The sequence below is a fragment of the Fukomys damarensis genome, unplaced genomic scaffold, assembly GCF_012274545.1.
Source record: "Fukomys damarensis isolate Sample0158 unplaced genomic scaffold, DMR_v1.0_HiC HiC_scaffold_3, whole genome shotgun sequence".
NCBI classification, from domain to species: Eukaryota; Metazoa; Chordata; class Mammalia; order Rodentia; family Bathyergidae; genus Fukomys; species Fukomys damarensis.
The window spans coordinates 47,981,539-47,999,307 of NW_022900915.1; the positions used below are offsets into that span (position 1 = coordinate 47,981,539).

The 17,769-nt window shown below is 50.6% G+C and overlaps 1 protein-coding gene across 6 annotated transcripts in view; it reads left to right on the top strand.

Moving 5' to 3' along the window:
- The window catches only part of Snap47 (synaptosome associated protein 47), a 66,333-nt gene that overhangs the window by 12,504 nt on the left and 36,060 nt on the right, over window positions 1–17,769 (top strand). For 5 of the 6 annotated variants that reach the window (XR_004518773.1, XM_010612041.3, XM_010612036.1 and 2 more), the window contains exons 2-4: window positions 2,027–2,570; window positions 11,782–12,272; window positions 17,248–17,372. Coding sequence is in view for 5 of the 6 variants with exons in the window: in XM_010612041.3 (XP_010610343.1) it covers window positions 2,071–2,570; window positions 11,782–12,272; window positions 17,248–17,372 (1,116 nt within the window). In the remaining variant the exon portion in view is untranslated. The remainder of the gene's footprint in view (window positions 1–2,026; window positions 2,571–11,781; window positions 12,273–17,247; window positions 17,373–17,769) is intronic. The other variant, XM_019205719.1, reaches the window with a different exon arrangement.

The following is a 17,769-nucleotide window of genomic DNA, read 5'->3' on the forward strand; positions in this document are numbered from 1 at the left end:
TTTTTTTTTTTTTTTTGGTTTTTTGAGACAGGGTCTCACTATGTAGTTGAGACTGACCTGGAGTTCAGTCTGGTCTCGAACTCACAGTGATCCTTCTACCTCAGCCTCCCGAGTGCTGGGATTACAGGTTTGTGCCACCATGCCCGGCTTGTATCACAGATTTTAATGTTTTGTGTTCAGTTTTCTTTGTTTCAAAATCTTTTTTTTTCTTTAAATTTCTTTGAATAACCATTGTTATTTAGGAATATGTCATTCAATTTCCATGTACTTCTGTATTTTCCTACATTCTTCTTGTGGATTTTTAGTTTTATTCTGTTGTGGTTGAGAAGATACGTGACATAATTTCAGCTTTTAAAAATATACTGATCTTCAAGTGTAAGGTCCCAAGTTCAATCCCTGGTACCAAAAAAAAAAAGTATTGATGTTTGATTTATGTTCTGTCATATATGATCTATCCTGGAGAATGCTCCATGTGTTACTGAGAAGAATGTGTGTTCCACTGATGTTGAGTGAAATTCCTGCCAACATCTGTTAGATCCATTTGCTTTAGTTTGGTTTAATTCAGATGTATCTTTGTTGATTTTCTGTCTGGATTATCTATCTGTCCATTGATGAAAGTAGGGTATTGAAGACCTTAACTATTATTATACTGGAGTCTATCTCTCCCTTTAGATCTAGTAATATTTATGTTTTTGGTGGCCTAGTAGTTACATCTTCTTGCTGAATTGATCTTTTTATCATTGTATAATTAATATTAATTTCTCTTTATTTTTGTTTTTATTTTTAAATTTTCATTAGAATATATTTGCAGTACACAATGATTATATTCCTTGTATAGAGTTGATACATGTACATAACACATTTTAATTTTTTTAATGCCCTCTGTCTCCTATACAATTTTGATTTAAAGTGTGCTTTATCTGAGTAATAGCTATTCCTGCTCACTTTGGTTTCATTTGCGTGGTATATTTTTTCCCAGTGATTCATGTGTTAGTCCATGTATCTCTGCCAGTGAATTGAGTTTCTTGTTGGCAGCATATAGTTTTTTTTTGTTTGTTTGTTTGTTTGTTTGTTTTGTACCAGGGGTTAAACTCAGGACCTTGCACTTGCGAGGCAGATGGCAGAACCACTGAGCTAGATTCCCCAGCCCAGCATATAGTTTTTAATCTATTCAGCCAGTCTGTTTCTTTTGATTGGTGATATCATTTTTTATTTTTTATTTTTGGTTTTTTTGAGACAGGGTCTCACTGTGTAGCTCAGGCTTGCCTTGAACTCACGGCAGTCCTTCTGCCTCAGCCTCCCCAGTGCTGGGACTGCAGTTGCACTCCGCCATACCCATCTTGATTGGTGATTTTAATCTATACACACTCAAGATTTTTGTTGATACCTATGAACTTACTCCTATTATTCCTATTCATTATTGTTTTCTAATTATTTTTTAATGTTTTATTCTGTTTCACCTCTCATTCATGTCTGTAGTTTGGAAATTTTCTGTCATGCTGAGTTTGATTTTCCTCTCTTTCTTTTGTGTATGTTTTGTTTGCTACTAAACCTTGTACTTGGGTGTGATTTCATAATGGTACTGATCATCCTCTAGTTTTCAGTGTAGGAGTAACTTACACATTTCTTATAGAGTGGGCATGGTAGTGATGAATTCTCTCCATTTGTGCTTGTCTAGGAAAGACTTTATTTCTCCTTCCTGTAGGAATGGTCTGAGGATGAGCTGCTGCTCTGGCCCTAGGAGCTGTCCTTTAAGATATGCCCAGTTGGCAGAGGGCCAGAAGCTCTATATTAGGGTGACAGAGGGGATGAATACAGTTCTGGACCTGGCATCGTGGTTCTAATTTCTCTCCACCCTGCCCTTTCTTCCTTTGCCAAACAGGAGCCTTGGCTTCATCCTTCAGCTGCTGAGAAAGGCCTTCAGCACCGCTTTGGTTTCCTAGTTGGTTTCCTTGTGTCTCTAGTCTAGGAGTCATGGACTGGGTTTCTACCTTGACTGACCACTAACCTGTCTCTTCTCCTTCAGAGGTGTATGTGTGGCCTTGGCATGGTACAGCAGACCCAGGGAAGATGAGCAGCGATGTCTGTGTTCATTCCTGGCCCTGCTCCTACTACTTGGACCTTGAAAAGCGATGGGTCCCCGGGAAACTATCCTTGACGCCTCACTCACTGAAGTTCACGGCTGACAGAGTTGGAGAGGTTCTCATGGGCTTGCCCCTCTCCAGCGTTGTGGCGATCAGGAAGGAAGCTTCACACTTTATCTTCAGTGCTATCACTATTCTTGAGCGGGGCCACCTCAAGCACTGGTTCAGCTCCCTGCGGCCCAGCCGCAATGTTGTCTTCAACATCATCGAGCACTTCTGGAGGGAACTGCTGCTGTCCCAGGAAGGCACTGCTGCAGAGGCGTCCCCCTCCACCCTGACCAGGGGGCAGGAGCTGACTGGGTTGATGTCCAGCTCTCAGAGGCGCCTGGAGGACACAGCCAAGGTCCTACACCACCAGGGCGAGCAGCTGGACAGTGTCATGAGGGGCCTGGACAAGATGGAGGCAGACCTGGATGTGGCCGACAGGTGGGCGACTGAGGCTGCTGTCCTCCCACAAGGGGTGAGGGGTGCACGTCCTGAGGCGAGCCTGTGCCCCACTGGGCAGCTGAAGGGGCCCCTGCAGCTGGGCAAGTGTCCTCATGGTGACAAGCTGCCTTGAGGAGGCATCGCGTCCCGACGATGTGTATGGCTCCTAGGGGTGACACGTGTTCCTTCTCGGTGACAGTCTGTGTTAAGCTGTGTCATGGTTTTCCTGTATGCGTTTCCAGATGTGTTTTGTGGTAGACCTTGGGGAGCTTAAGGTTTGTCCCTCAGAATGGGAATTGTCCCTATATTATTTCTCCATCACGTTTTTATTTATTTTTACTTTTTAAATTTTAAAATTGTGTTTGGTTTTTTGAGATAGGGTCTCACTATGTAGTTCAGGCTGGCCTTGAGACCAGATCTTGAGCTCAGGGATCCTCCTGCCTCAGCCTCCAGAGTGCTAGGATTATAGCTATATGCCCCTAGGCCCAGCTTTCCACCACATTGTGCACCACAGTCTGTGTAGAACTCCCTTTTTGTATGTCTGTCATCCTTTACTTGTTTTCTTATATATTTTCTCTGCTTTGTGCTTTATTTTTATTCTGCTTTATATTTATTAAATTATTTTTCACCTTGTCCTGCTGTCCCTGTGTAGGGGGCTGCAGTGCTGACCCTGCTCTCAGGTCTTTGCAGAGCCCTCCTGATGATGGTCACCCCTGTCATGGGGACCCCCACGGCCCACCCCATGTGACCCCACCCTTCTTTGGAGAGGTCACCACAGCATCTACCTCACCATCTTCCTGGGCTTTCGTGCTAAAAAACCCTCTCCAAGGATAGCACACTGTGACCCTTGGTCCTCCCTGTGGGACCCTGGCGCAGCTCTGGGACTCCTCACTGACACGTGTCCCGGGCTGTGCGTGTGACAGCCCATGCCCTGGCATGGGGCCCGAGGCCTGGCCTCTTGCATTTTGTCATTCCTAGGTGACCTGTCCGGGTCACAGAGCTGCCCCTGCTGGCAGGCCAATGGCTGGGCCCACAGGTCTCACAGCGGTGCCCTGGTCTGGGGAGCTCTGTCCCTCTACCACATAGGCCTGTCATGGCAACAGGCGCCACACCTGCAGGATGAGTGGTGGGCATAAGCAGATGCACTACAACTCACGGCTTTGGCGTGCAGTTCATCAAAGCTGACGTGGCTAAGAAGTCAACATGGGTACAGAGACTTTCTTTTTTCTGGTGTGTTGAAAATACAATGATCCACCTCCCGGTAGATTTCAGCAGTGTGGCCAACTCAGCTGCACAGCTGCTCTCCGGGCCTGCAGATCTCTCATCTCGTAGCCCAGACCATAGACCCTCACAGTACCCCGCACCTGCAGGTATTGCCTTGTTCCAGAGACACCGAGGAAATGAGGGACAGCCTCAGGGAGAGCGGGTCAGAGATCGGCCTGGGAGGAAGTGGCCAGGAGGTGCCCCGCAAGCTTTTTCCATCGGGGCAGATGTGAGGGAAGGCGTGGCCGGCCAGGCAGCTCTCCCCAGGCTGTCTGCAGCTCCACCCCGATGGCTGCGTGACTGTGAGGGGCACCCTGGGGACAGACGGAGAGCGCTGGGGCCTTTCGGGGGGGGCTGGCACCGGTGCTTCTGTGATGTGGGTCCTTACAGGCGGAACCCAGGAGATCCGAAACTTTTATTCAGAAATTAATGAAAATAAAATGTGATTTTTCTGCTGTCCAGCTTTGTTAATAGCTCCATCAATAGGCCAGATTGCTTTAGGTAGCTCTATGTCAACTTCACGAATCACTTGCACCATTTCCTTAAACCAGTTTCTCTTTCCCTATCCCTTCCTCGCTCTCTCCTTTTCTTCTCTCTGTCCCTCTATCCCTAATTCTCTGCCACTTTATTTTTTCTCTTCTTTTCCTTATTTCTCTCCGCTCCTCCCTTTCCCTTCCTGCTCTTCTTCCCTCCTCCTTCCTCCTGCCCACCCCCATCTCTCTTCCTTCTCCGTTTCCTCTCCCTGCACCTCTCTCCCTCCTGTTTCTCTCTCCCTTCTGCCTACGCAGACACACGCTTGTGCACGCACATGCACTCACATGTGTTCCTCACCGGTTCTGTTCCCCCGGAGAACGTGACTGACACAGGTTCTGCTGCTGAGCTGCAGGATGGCTGTTCTGAGAGGTTCTCTGCTGAGAGCTGTGTGCAGTGGTGCAGAGGGGACAGCGGTGTGGCTAACTCCAGTCTCAATGCTGGCCGTGGTACCCAGGACTCTTCCGGGGACCCTGAACATCTGTCAGCCTAGTGAGCATTGTGGGGACAGGGAAGGTTGAAAAAAGGCCAGTGTACACAGGACCTGGAACTCTCCCCGTCTGCCCACCTGTGGGAAACCCATGGCTCTTGTTGCTGCAGGCCTATGCATTCTGAGCACAGCATCTAATCTCCTGCAGTTGCCGAGTGTGCATCTGAACCCCAACTTGTATGTGTCTGCCGTCATCCTGAGGGCAGGACCAAGAAGCAGTGGACACACGGACATGTGGGGAGGTCCTGACAGAACTGGAGATTTGGGTCCCTAGAGTTGGCTCAGGTCTCCTTTGCCAGTGGAAGCAGCCCTTGCCTGGTCTGAGAGCAGCCATGCTCTGCTAGGGGACTCGGCCCTGGCCTAGGCCTGCTGTCTGCAAGATGTCAAAGCCCCGGCAAGTCCTGCCCCACCCTCCACCCCTGGATGTGTGCAGACTTGAGTGTGCAGGGGTGCATGCTTTTCCACTGCACACAGACAGGATCTGGAGAATGCCAGCTGAGGAGTCATGGTGACAGAACCCTGGAGCTTGGTTGGCCATGGTGACTCAGTGACTGCAGTGGCCCGGAGAGTGGACCTTCCAGAGCTGTCATCAGTGCTGTGCTCAGGAAGGGCTCAGGAAGAGCTTGGACCAGGAGGGGCCCATGCTGGGTGAAGTTGGGAGGGAAGCCAGAGGCCTAGGGGACTGGAGGGCAGCACAGTTCTTCCCAGGAGACCTGCTCATGTTCCTCGAGGATCCCAGGACCCTCCTTTGCCACAGCAGGTTGGACAGACAGCAGGAGCCAGGCCAGGACTGGATGGCAGCACATTGCACCCAGCGGTGGGCCAGGGTGGCCCCTGCTACTGGCGGCTGAGGCTGTGTCACATGAGCAGGTAGAGAAGGTGACGTGCATGCAGAGACAGCGATCCAGCCAGACAGGGCTGAAGCTTGCTGTCTGTGCACATGGGTAGGCTGGAGGGCATGAGGGTGGAGTACAGGCCGCATGATGTCCCTCAAACCTGGAGTCCAGAACAGCTGAGCCCAATGTGTGGGATGTCTCAGAAGCTTTAGAGACAACACGTTCATGTGTGTGTGTGTGTGTGTGTGTGTGTGTGTGTGTTTCCGGTACTGGGGATCAATCTGGGGTCTTTGCGCTTGTGAGGGCAGGTGGCAGCACCACTGAGCTAAATCCCAGACCCAGTGTGTGTATTGAACTCAGGATCTTTGCACTAAGCTATATCCCAGCCATTCTTTTATTTTTTATTTTGAGACAGGGTCTCACTAAGTTGCCCAGGCTCAAGTTTGTGATCCTCCTACCTCAGCCTTCCGGACTGCTCGGATCACAGATGTGTGCCACTGTGCCTGGCTGGGAGGCAGATGCGCTTCATACTGCTCTGCCCCATTTACCAAGTGACTTGAAGGCTGCTGGTTTTGAGGAGAGCCTGAGATGGGAGAAGATTGCAGCAGGTCTGTGTTGCCAAGTGCTGCTCAGTGCGTTTCTGTGTCTGCTTTTGTGCAGTGTAGTTTGAAATCAGGACTCCGACTTTGTTCTTTCTAAATATTGCTTTGGTTTTTATGGTTCTATATGTATTTTTAGGATTTTTTTCCCCTCTCTTTTTCAAATACAGCTGTTGGGCCGGGGATTTAGCTCAGCGGTACCACCGCCTGCCTCACAAGTGCAACGTCCTATCCCCAGAACCAAAAACAAAGCTATTGTTATTTTGGTGGGGACTGCATCGGTTCTGTAGACTGCTTTGGGTAATGTACATATGTTAGCGGTGTTATCTCCCAACCATTAACTGGGGGTGTCTTTCTGTTTACTTGAGTCCTCACGTCTTTTATCCGTGTTCTGGGTTTTCAACGCACAAGTCATTCATGTCCTTGGTTAAATTGATTCCTGATTATTCTTCCCACCCATCTACCCTCAATATTTGTTCTGTGTTGTTGAGTCATTTCCATTGTTTAATCTTCAGTTTCACTGTTTTTTCCTCTATCTTCGGCATGTTGAGATTTTCCCCATCCAGTTTTATTTATCAGTGTATTTCTCAGTTCTAAGATTTCCATGTGGTATTTTCTTTTTTATTTTGTTTTGTTTTTTGAGACGGGGGTCTCACTATGTAGTTGAGACTGATCTGGAACTCACTATTTAGCCCAGGCTGGTCTCGAACTCGCAGCGATCCTCCTGCCTCAGCCTCCCCAGTGATGGGATTACAGGCATGTACCACCATGCCTGCCTCATATGGTATTTTCTTAAGTCTTCTGTTTCTTTGCTGAGACTTGCTGCTTTTTCATTGTTCCAAGCCTGTTCTTTTTTTAATTTTTTTTAATCCTTAAATTCTTTTTTTGGTTTTTGGTTTTTTGAGACAGGGTCTCACTATGTAGTTCAGACTGACCTGGAACTCACTGTGTAGCCCAGGTTGGTCTCGGACTCACAGCGATCCTCCTGACTCAGCCTCCCAAGTACTGGGATTACGGGTGTGCGCCACCACGCCCAGCACCTTACATTCTTTAATTGGTATATTTTAGGTATACTATACGTTTACACTCATCATTGGGAACTTCTACTTTTACATGACGTGTCTTGGTTCTTACTTTTTCCCCATTCCCTTACTCCCCCTTTCAACTCCTCTACCCCTTCCTGTTTACAAAGACTTTGTTTCCATTGTTTTCCTTTTCTCATATTTTTTTCCTTTCCCTTCTTTCCTTTCCCCTCCCCTCCGACTTCCCCTTCCCCTTTGGACCTTTTCTTCCTATTTCGTATTATCATTTATTCATTTAATTCTTATTTGCACTTTGAGTTTCTCATACCAGAGAAGCTATTCGGTATTTCCATGTGTGTCCTATTTATTTCACGTAAGAGTATGGCCTCAATGTGCATCCATTTAGCTATAAATGTCTCTAGTTTCTCATTTTTTATGGCTGAGTAGTACTCCATTTCAGAAAAAAAAACCCACATTTTCTTTATCCAGTCCCCAGTTGATGGGCAATTGGGCTGTTTCCAAGTTTTAGCTATTATGAACTATGCCGCTGTAAACGTGAGTGCTCATGTATCACTGTGATAGGATTCTTTTAATTCTTTTGGGAAGATACCCAGCAGAGGGATGTCTGGGTCAAATGGGACCTCTAATCCTAGTTTGAGGTATCTCCATATTGATTTCCATAGCAGCAAATAAACATAAAAAAATGTTCCACATCACTGGTCATTCGAGAGATGCAGATGAAAACAACAGAGATTCTACCTCACCCCAGAAAGAATGGCTGCTATCAAGAAATTATCCAATAGCAAATGTTGGTGGGGTTGAGGGGAGAAAGGAACCCTTCTCTAAGCCTGTTCTTAAAGCCTTATAGAAGCATTTTTACAATGGATGTTTGAAAGCCTATTTCAGATATTTTGCCAGTCAAGCATCTTGGTTTTGCCATATGCTATTTGTGTGTCCTCCATCAGGTCAAGGTTTTCCTAGTTCTTTTATGTGGCAGGTGATTTTCCTTTGTGACCTGGATACTTGGAGCACTGTGTCACAACACTGTATTAACCAAAGTGTCCTCGAGCCCTGGCCCAGGAGGGGAGGCCCCTGCCTGCAGACAGCACCACCCACAGCCGGGGGCTCCGTCCCAATGCGGCCCCCACTTCAGAGGCCACCGCAAGCCCAGGCTGTCTTCCCTGGGATTCTGACTCCCTCCCTGGCTGACTACAAAGCAGGGTCCCCACGACCCTTCTTTGGGTGGATGGACCTGCTCCTGTCACTCCTAGGGCCCGGGGAGACGCTAGCTCGGTGCCTGGTTTATCATCAGGACCTTACCAAGGTGCAGAGGAGGAGACCCACAGGGCAGGTGTGGGGAGCCTGGGCTCCCTGTCCTCCCTGGGCCCTGCCCTCCCCAAGCCCTCTGAGCCCTGGCCTTGGGGTTCACAGAGGCTTTGTGACATGGGTGGGCCTGACTGCCTCACTGGGCGCTGGAGATCAGCTGGACCCTCAGCCCCTCTGCCCTCGGGGAGGCTGGGCAGGGCTGGGAGTCCCAACCCTGGGATCCTGCCTTGTTCTTTCAGTGTCAGCCCCACACTGAAGCTGCCCAGGGCTGCTGGCCAGTGGCCGGCTCATCATCAGGCAATTTGTTAACCCCAGAGAGCCCAGGGTTTGGGGAGCTGAGACATGCAGCCAAATATATTTCACAAAGCCATACTTGAGGAATATGTTCAAAGCTTGAAGAATTTAGAAATCTGCCTGGTTGGATTTTTGTTTTTGTTTGTTTGTTTTGTGGTATTAGAGATTGAACTCATTGAGCTGTCTTTATAGGCCTTTTTAAAATTTTGAGAGAGGATTTTGCTAAGTTTCCAAATTGCCTAGGCCAGAGTCAAACTTGTGATTCTCCTGCCTCCACCACCCAGAGTGCTGGAATCATAGGCGTGTGCCACCACACCTGGCGCAATCTGCCCACCTTCTATGTTCTGTTCTTTTGATGACAGTGGACTGTGTTCCGCCCCTTCAGCTTGCTGGAAGGCTTCACGTGGTCATGCGTGCCTCTGCCTGGGTTCTTCTCTGCACCTGCTGTGACCATACAGTCACTTCTCTATTTCTCTAAGGAGGTGGGTTTCTAGGCATTGAACCAGCCTCATCTCCCTGTCCCAGCAGATGCCATAACTCATGATTTACTACTTTTGCTGTCATCAGCTGTGCACGCTGCCGCTGCCCTGAGGTGTGAGTGCTGTCACAGGCCATGTCCTCTTGCACTGTCTTAGTGTGGTGTGAGTCTCGTGGTCTGTGGCACAAGTGGAACAGGGCTTCTGCTCTGTGCTGTTGGTAACAGGGTTTTGAGCACTGTCCCTGTGGCTGCTTTCTTACGGGATTCACCGTGGATCCAGGAAACCTGGACCACAGTTTCATCCTGGTGAGATCTGTAATTACTAGTTCAGTTTATTTCTTGTTCGTGACCTTCTTCTTGCCTTGGGCTTTTCAAGTGTTTTTTCTGTTTCATGTAATTAGTGAGTTTATTGGTGTTGAAGATAATCTCTTTTAAGCGTTTCAGGCTCCGTGGTAATGTGCCCTTTCTCATCCCCAGCGTTGGTAATTTGTATTGTCTCTATTTTTCCCTTGACCATTACTTGTTAGTGGTAGTTTAATTTTTAAAAATTACTTTAAAAAAACAAATTTTGGCTTTAGTAATGCTTTTGTTTTGTTTTTTTAGTTTCTTCGGTTTCTGTGTGTCATTTCTACTTCTTTGAGGCTAATTTGTTCTAGGATAGGTAGGGGTATGTGTGTGTGTGTGTGTGTGTGTGTGTGGTGCTGGATATGGAACCAGGGCTTGGCACATGCTACACAAAGCAGATGCTGTACCAGTGAGCTGTGTCCCTAGCCCCAGCTTAGATCACTGCTTTTGAACTTTTCTGTGAAGTTTTCATATAAACACACTAAAATCTATAATTTTCTAGCTTATGTCTGCTCTATTTTCTTGCCAATTTTATATATTGTATTTTCATTCACTTTCAATTTTTTCCAAATTCCCTTTTGTCCTTTTTGGATCTATGTATTACTTAAGTACGTGATTAATTTCCAAAGATTTGAGGCCCCTTTAGCTCCTGATTCCTTTTCTCATTTCTTTGTGGACAGAGCACTGTTGGTACTTGCTGCTGTCTTCCTTGTGGATGTTTTCCATACAGTTGATGTAGTGCACACTCCACAGCTGTTGGGTGGTGTTTCTGGACCTGCCAGTGAGGGAACTAGTCAAACAGTCTTGTTATTTTATCAATCATTGAGAGAAATGTGTTCAAATCAATAGCTATGATCATATCTTTCTCCATTTAGTTTTGGTGAATTTTTTGTTTGTTTGTTTGTTTTTTGGCACCAGACATCGAACTCGGGTTCTTGTGTTTACAAGGCAGGTGGCAGAACCACTGAGCTAAATCCCCGGCCCTGAAAGAAGATAATTAAGGCTGTGAAAGGAAGTGCAACAGGTCAGAAAGACTGGGAGAGATCACAAGGTGCCTGTGCCTCATTTCCTGTGGACTTTTTTTTTTTTTGGTACCAGGGATTGAACTCCAGCCCTTGCACTTTTGAGGCAGGTGGCGGAACCACTGAGCCAAACCCCTGGTCCTAGTTTTGGTGAATTTTAAAGTGCTTATAACCATGCAGTGCCCCTGGTAGTACTCATTTGCTTTTAGCATGATAGTGTATCTGTGTGCATTCTCTTGCTTTCCGTGTGTCTGTGTTTTCATATCTTATAGTACGTCTCTAAACAAGCTGTAGCTGAGTCTTGTTTCTTTCCCTAGGCTGATCGTTCGCCTTCCAGCTGGAGTATCTCATCTATGTACATGAGCATGATTGGTAAACATGGGTCAGTGTCATTCTACCCTCTTGCTGTTCACTCTCTGTCTGTTCCATTTGACCTTGGCTTTTCTGTCCTGCCTCCAGCTGTCTCTATTCTGTTGACTCAGTAGGCATCTCTCTTGGTGGTGTTAGTGGTTCCTCTGCAACTGTGCTGTCCAACATGATAGCCACTAACCATGCTGAAACTGAATTATTAAGAATGCTGTTCCTCAGTTGCATTGGCTGCACTTCAAGTGAGTATGGCCACAGGTGCCTCCTACCCTTTGGATAGTGTAGACTTAGGACATGTCCACATTCTGCTGTCCAGAGCCTGCGACTGATTAGTGCACAAGTCCGAATTCCCCAGGCCACAGCACTGTGGCCTGGCAAGAGTGACGTTGCTGCTAGGTGTGCGGGTTTGCTCAGTCCTCCTTGTTAGCTGGGTTCCTCCAGGTGGTACCTGCCATGCCCTAAGCCTCTGGTTCTGATCCTCAGACATGCAGGTGATGGCCCTGCTGTTTGCTGGATGGGTGCTTCAGGGAACATTGGCTGTAAGATGGTAATGCTTTGGAAATGTTAAAACAGTCTTCTAAAACCCCAAAAGCATCACTCTTTAACCGGCTGGCTCAGGTATTTTCTTTGTTCTTCCAGATTGCTGACAGAACTAGAGTCCCCATCCTGGTGGCCATTTCGCTCCAGTCTTTGGAGGACGCCCGAAGAAGGGAAGCCCAGGGACACTGCCTCGGTTGCTGTTGGTGAGCAGTGTAGAAAGGAAGGGATCATGATCCAGGTCCCCGCAGTGATCTCCCAAAGAACAGAGTCTCACGCCCAGCCAGGAAGGCTTACTGTCCTGGTGTCTGCCCTGGAAATCCACGACTCCAGCTCTGTGCTCCTGCACAGGTTCCAGAGGGAAGATGTGGACGATATTAAGGTCCACTCACCCTACGAAGTGAGCATTTGCCAGCAGTTCATTGGGAAGCCTGACATGGCTTACCGCGTGATATCTGCCAAGATGCCAGAGGTCATCCCCATTTTAGAAGTGCAGTTCAGTGAGAAGATTCAGCTGCTGGGAGATGCTGCAGGGCTCGGGAGCGTAGGAGCCACTTCCTCCGTGGGACGGAGCTGTCCCGTGTGGCCTGCAGGTGAATAGCTGGCCCTGGTGTGCAGAATTTTGAGTGGAAAAGCTGGGCACAGCACTCAGGCAGCCATTCTTCACTGCATACTATGCTGGGCTGACATGTGGATTGAGGCGCATCTTGACATGGTTGGGTGCTGAGTGTTCCCAGAAGCCCCTGCGCTACAGGCTTGGTCCAGCGTGGAGGCTGGGGCGCCTTAAGGAAAGGGACCATGGGAGGTCCTTAGGTCTCTGGTGCATAGCCTTCCCTGAGGGGGTGGGGGCCCTGTCCTCCGCCTCCTTTTACTTCCTGGCTCGTGATAAGGTGAGTGTTTTGGCCCCTTCACGTGTCCCTGCCACCGTGCACCGCCTCAGTTACAGGCCCAAGCAGTTGGCCTCCTGGTTTAGAGCTGGAATCCTGCAGGGCTGGCAGAACATTGAACCTCAGCTCCTTCTAAGTTCATTGCCTCCAGTGTCTCGTTATTGTGGCCAAACACTTAGCCATTCAGAGAGGATCTTACTGGTCTGGGTTGTGCTGCTCAGTACAGCAGTTCTAGAAGCTCAGAATGAGGGAGGGAGAGAGGTATCTAGATGGCTGTTTGGGAGGTGCCAGGCCCGAGATTAGGCAGCCTTGTCTGTGTGGCCTCGGGAAGACCACACTGGGGAGACCAGGCCTGTGCCTCTGTGGCCCCTCAGAACAGCATCAGTCACCTGGAAGACATTCACCATGACCTGAGGACCCTGCCAGGCTCCTCCTCTGCCCCATGACCTTCTTTGTCATTACCTTGGAGACAGGTGGCCAGCACCAAGCCCATACACACTCTCACCCACGTCCAGGTCCCTCAGCACTGTCCTTCTGTGACTCCCTACATAGAAGGACGTGCTGAGGCCTGCCTGGCCAGTGCACCCTCACCTGCTGAAGGTCCACCTTCCCAGCAGCCCTGCTGCATCCCCTGCCCTGCCCAGCCCTGCCGCCCTAACAATGACTACACCTTTCCAGCCAATACACGGTGTGTGTCAGGCTCCATGGCTTTGAGAGTGCAGTAGCACGGAGTAGGGAGCGTCCATGGGGATGGGCATTGTGGAGCATCAGGTTAACAGGGCCTGACACTGGGGACAGCAGGGTGTACATGGCCCACAGCACCCTGGGTTAGGGTGAGAGCAGGGTTTCAGGAAGAGATGAAGACAGAGGGGCCAAAGGAGATGATGCCATCCCCGGTAACACCTAACATTCTCTGAGACAAAGGAGCGGCCAGGCCAGTCGGGAGGTGCGTGGGCCCGGTATAGTGGGCAAACCAAGGCCAAAGATAGGCAGGAAGTATAGTTGGCTTAGGGAAGGGGTGGTGAGGAGGCATGGGGTGTCACGGGCATGGGAGGAGGTGACTGGCCCAGTGGAGTGAGGACTGAGGAGGGAACAGGTGCATGTGACTACAGGGAGGGATCTGTGAGGACGGGGGCTACTGTGTGTCCCTGTGCAGTGCAGCGTGAGGGGCGGGTCCCACAGTGGTCTATCCTGTGTGAGGAGTGGGTGTCCTCTTGTGGGAGGTGGCTCTTGTCCCAGATCCTGTGCTGTGTCTGGGTGTCATCCCTTTGCAGACCCCTCAGTGAGCCCAGGACCCCATGTCTGATCCTTTCTGGCAGGTCCTCTTTGGGCCTCGTTCTCAGAATCATATTGTTGTCCTGTCCTGTGTGGCACATAGGATCCATGCCTTGGGTCCTCCCCATTCCTGTGTTCAAATAGTGGAGCACCTGGGGGTCACGTGTGACTTTCTCTGCTTTCTTTGCTTCCTGGTGGACACCCTGGCATGCATGAGTCTCAGCTGAGTGAGAGGTGCTAGCCTCTTTTTTTTTTTCTTTTGCATTTGTTTCTTGGTCTTGAACCCAAGGCTTTCACACTGAGCTAAGTTTCCAGTCCTTGCTAAGTTACTGTTATGCTGACTGGACTCTAACCTGTGATCCTCCTGCCTCAGCTTCCAGAGTGTTGGGATAGAGGCCATGTTCCAGCACATTTGCCTGCTGTGGTCATTTCCAAGGAGTGGGTGCACCTGGAGCTCATGGACTTGGTGTCCAGTCTTCGCATGACGTGTGTGGAAAGCAGCACGGACAGTCTTCAGGTTCTGGGTGCTGCGGAGGGCACGTTCATGGCCACAGCTTGGTGCAGGGCTGTGCCTACTGCCTCACCTGCCCTCTTGTGCTCCGGTCATGCTACTGGCCCTCTGTCTGTCTGGAGATCCACTGCAGCCACACGGGGGCAGTGTCACCACGCTGCAGGGCCCGCAAGGAGGCTTGGGAGGGGGAGGACTGGGGAGCTGGGATGGGTGGAGATACTGGACACCACTGTAGCTGCTGGGTCTCTGCCCGGCACCCACAGACTGAGTTGAGGGCAGTTCAGGCTCACAGCAGAGATCTGCAGACTGCACAGGGGTTTTGCTCAGGGCAGTAAGTGTAAGCACTGGTGTGGGGATTCCAGACGCTGGAGTGGACACGGGATGTCTTGGAGACAGGACCAGTCTGAGCACAGGACTTTTCCCGTGTGCCTCTGCACACATCCCCAATGACTGTTCACAGCAATGCTGAAACGTGTGGCACCCAGGTCCCTCTGAGGGATTTTTCACCTGAGCACATGCTCAGGATGTTGAGGTTCTGATCTGTGGGCTCGGATGTTCAGTGCCGCCTGAGGAGTGTCCTGGGCCTCCACGCAAAGTTGTGTGGGTTGCAGGGACTGTGCTCTGTGTGATGGGGCGTCTGCCTGGCCAGGAGGCCTGTACCCCCTGAGCCCCGGAGTGCTTGGGGCCTGGCTCAGCCACACGTTCTTCTCATGTTGGGAATACACCAAATACCACTGTGTCCTGCTCAGTCTCCTGCCACCTTCCCGGGTGGACAAACGTGCCTTTCCATGCTGTGTCTCAGCTTCCTGGCTCCACAGCCTGGTGCCTGCGTAGGGGCATCTGTGTGCAGTGATGCTTCTGCAAGGCCTGCTGGGCCAGGTGCAGCAGGCTTCCCTGTGGCTGGCACTGCATCTCCATGCAGGGTGGCCCTCCCTGGGCCAGCACCCACACCCCTTGCTGGGGCACTTGCTCAGCACACTGCCTGGCCCCCTTCCTGGAAGGTGAGGTATCTCTCATCCCCTTTCCACAGAAGCCTTTGTTCCTGTTTTATTTAATGGGACCGTTCATGACTTTTGAAGAGACAAAACCATGGTCCTTCTCCCCAGATGTCTCCAGACACCGGGGACCAAGTCAGCAGCCAGCTCGGGATGGAGGGCTTTGGCTTCCTGTGTCCTGGCCACACCGTAGCTGTGGAAAATGTCTCAGCCCAGGTCTCTGTGGTGATGAGTAACATCCAGGGAGAGTCCTACCTCAGCTCTGGCTGTATGCAGAGGCCTAGCCGTGGGTGTGCACAGGCAGCAGGTATCCCTGTTCTGCAGCTCCACCACTTCTCAGAGCCTACGCTGGAACTGGGGGTCCCTACAAGAGGCCCCGAGGACCACTGAGGACATGCGCAGAGCTGGGCACCATGGCCACAGAGGGGTTACTTCTGTCCATAGCAGGCCTGCAGGGCAAGGCCAGGGAGCAGTAGATGGGGTCCCACCCTACTCCTTGTGACCTGCAGGCTGTACCCTTTCTGCCTGGCCAGCATCCTGTGTGGTCTTGCCAGGGCCCGCTGTCCTGTGGAGGCCATGGATTGGCCCAAGCTCCGTGAGGGAGCGCCACAGCATTAGCACAAGATGGACACAAGGCCAGAAGTCTGGCTGGCTGCAGCCAGGTGTTTTTGAAGAACAGGGTAGGAGACCAGTGGTGCCAGAGATGCATCCTAAGGCAGATTCCTATGAGAGCAGGCTCAGAAGGGGCACAGGGCGGGCATGGCACTAAAGGGCCTCCCTGCCCTGATTGAGCCCCTTTCCTGCTGTCCTCACCCTGCCTGCAGACATTAGGGACAGGGACAATAAGTGACCGTGAAGGTTAACTACAGGAGATGAGCCTGGAGGGGATGTGCCTGGTTCCTTTCCTGGGCAAGACAGAGCAGCCCAGACATTGGCATGTCTGGGGACCTGCCTGCTTGGCTTCTGTGCTCCCAGCTCTGCCTTGGGAGCTCTGTTCTCCTTCCTGGTGTGTCCAGCAGGGCCTGCAGGCTGCTGCACGTGTCCTGTGGCCCAGGAGAGAGGGCCTGGAGGCTTGGATCACCTTCCTTTTCTCCATGGCCTGACCGGTGCACTGGCCACAGCACCCCACTTACAGAGCTTATATTACAGAGAAGAGCCAGGACCAAACCTTCAGTGCAGCCCTCACCTGTGCGTGCCATGGGTACGTGGCTGCAGTTGGAACTACTCTGTAGGTACTGGACAGGCAGCACCTTGTCTTGGCCACCAGGAGCCATGCATCACCGTGAAGTTGGCACCCTGAGCAGGCCCTACCCTGTCCTGGCTGAACCCAGTGTGCAGGGTTCAGAGAGGCCCAGAGGTCATGGCAGCCCTGAGCCTTGAAGATGCTCAGTCCTGCCTAGCATGGCTGTCCCAGGCAGCTGCAACTCACCCCCATGTGCAGATGGGTGGCTGGGTGCATACACCATGAAGCTTGGCCCAAGGCTGGTTATTTCCTGTGCTCTCTGAACCACAGTGCTTTGGAATAGCTCAGCCATCCCTGTGCTTTTTGGTGATGTGTTTTATGGACCTTTCATCACAGTTCAACAGCTCTGGGTTTTATATGCCACATCTTTAGTTTTGTCTCACACACGGAACTAACCACTGCTGGATACAAGGCCATTCCTTAGAAAGAAGCCCTGGGATCTGCAAAGCTGCACACTTGGGCAGGTGTGGGACCAGGCGGGCCCCAGGTGAGACTCTCAGCTCTCAGAAGCTGGGGACAGAGCCCGTGATACACAGGCAGACACTTAGCTGGGCCAGTACCCTCAGCAGGCTTGACTGCCTTGTGCGGTTCCGAACTCTTGTGTGTGGTTTGTGCCTTCTGAAAGACATTCCCACTGACCTCAGGTTTTCATTCTAGCATCCGGGCTCATGGGTTGTGCTGCGCACCGCGAGCTGCCCACAGGAGGCCAGGAGGGTAGGCAACAGCAGCTGCAGAGGGCCCAGCCGCTATTTTCCAAAGAGGATGCTGGGGAACTGACGCAGGTAAGGCCTGGCTTGACTCTCAGTGGGTTGTGGGGGCTCACAGTCCCCAACCCTGGAAGGAGCACAGAAAGAGCTGCCCTCTCAGAATCCTAGACTCCAGACATGAAACTCGCACAACAGTTAGAATGGGCCTATATGCATGTGTGTGTGCTGAGCACAGGTTGTGTGTGCACGTGTATGGGCTGCATATTGTACATGTACTGCATGTACGTGTGTCATCTGTGCCCATGTGCTCTGTGCACATGCATGTACACTCAAGTGTGCACTGGATTCCTCAGAACCATGTTCAAAGGAGGCTTACCCTTCTTCTCCAGGAAACTGAAATTTCCATGTTCAGCATGGTTGTTGTTATTGTTGCTGTTGTTTTGTTTGTTTTTTTTTTTTTTTTTTTTTTTTT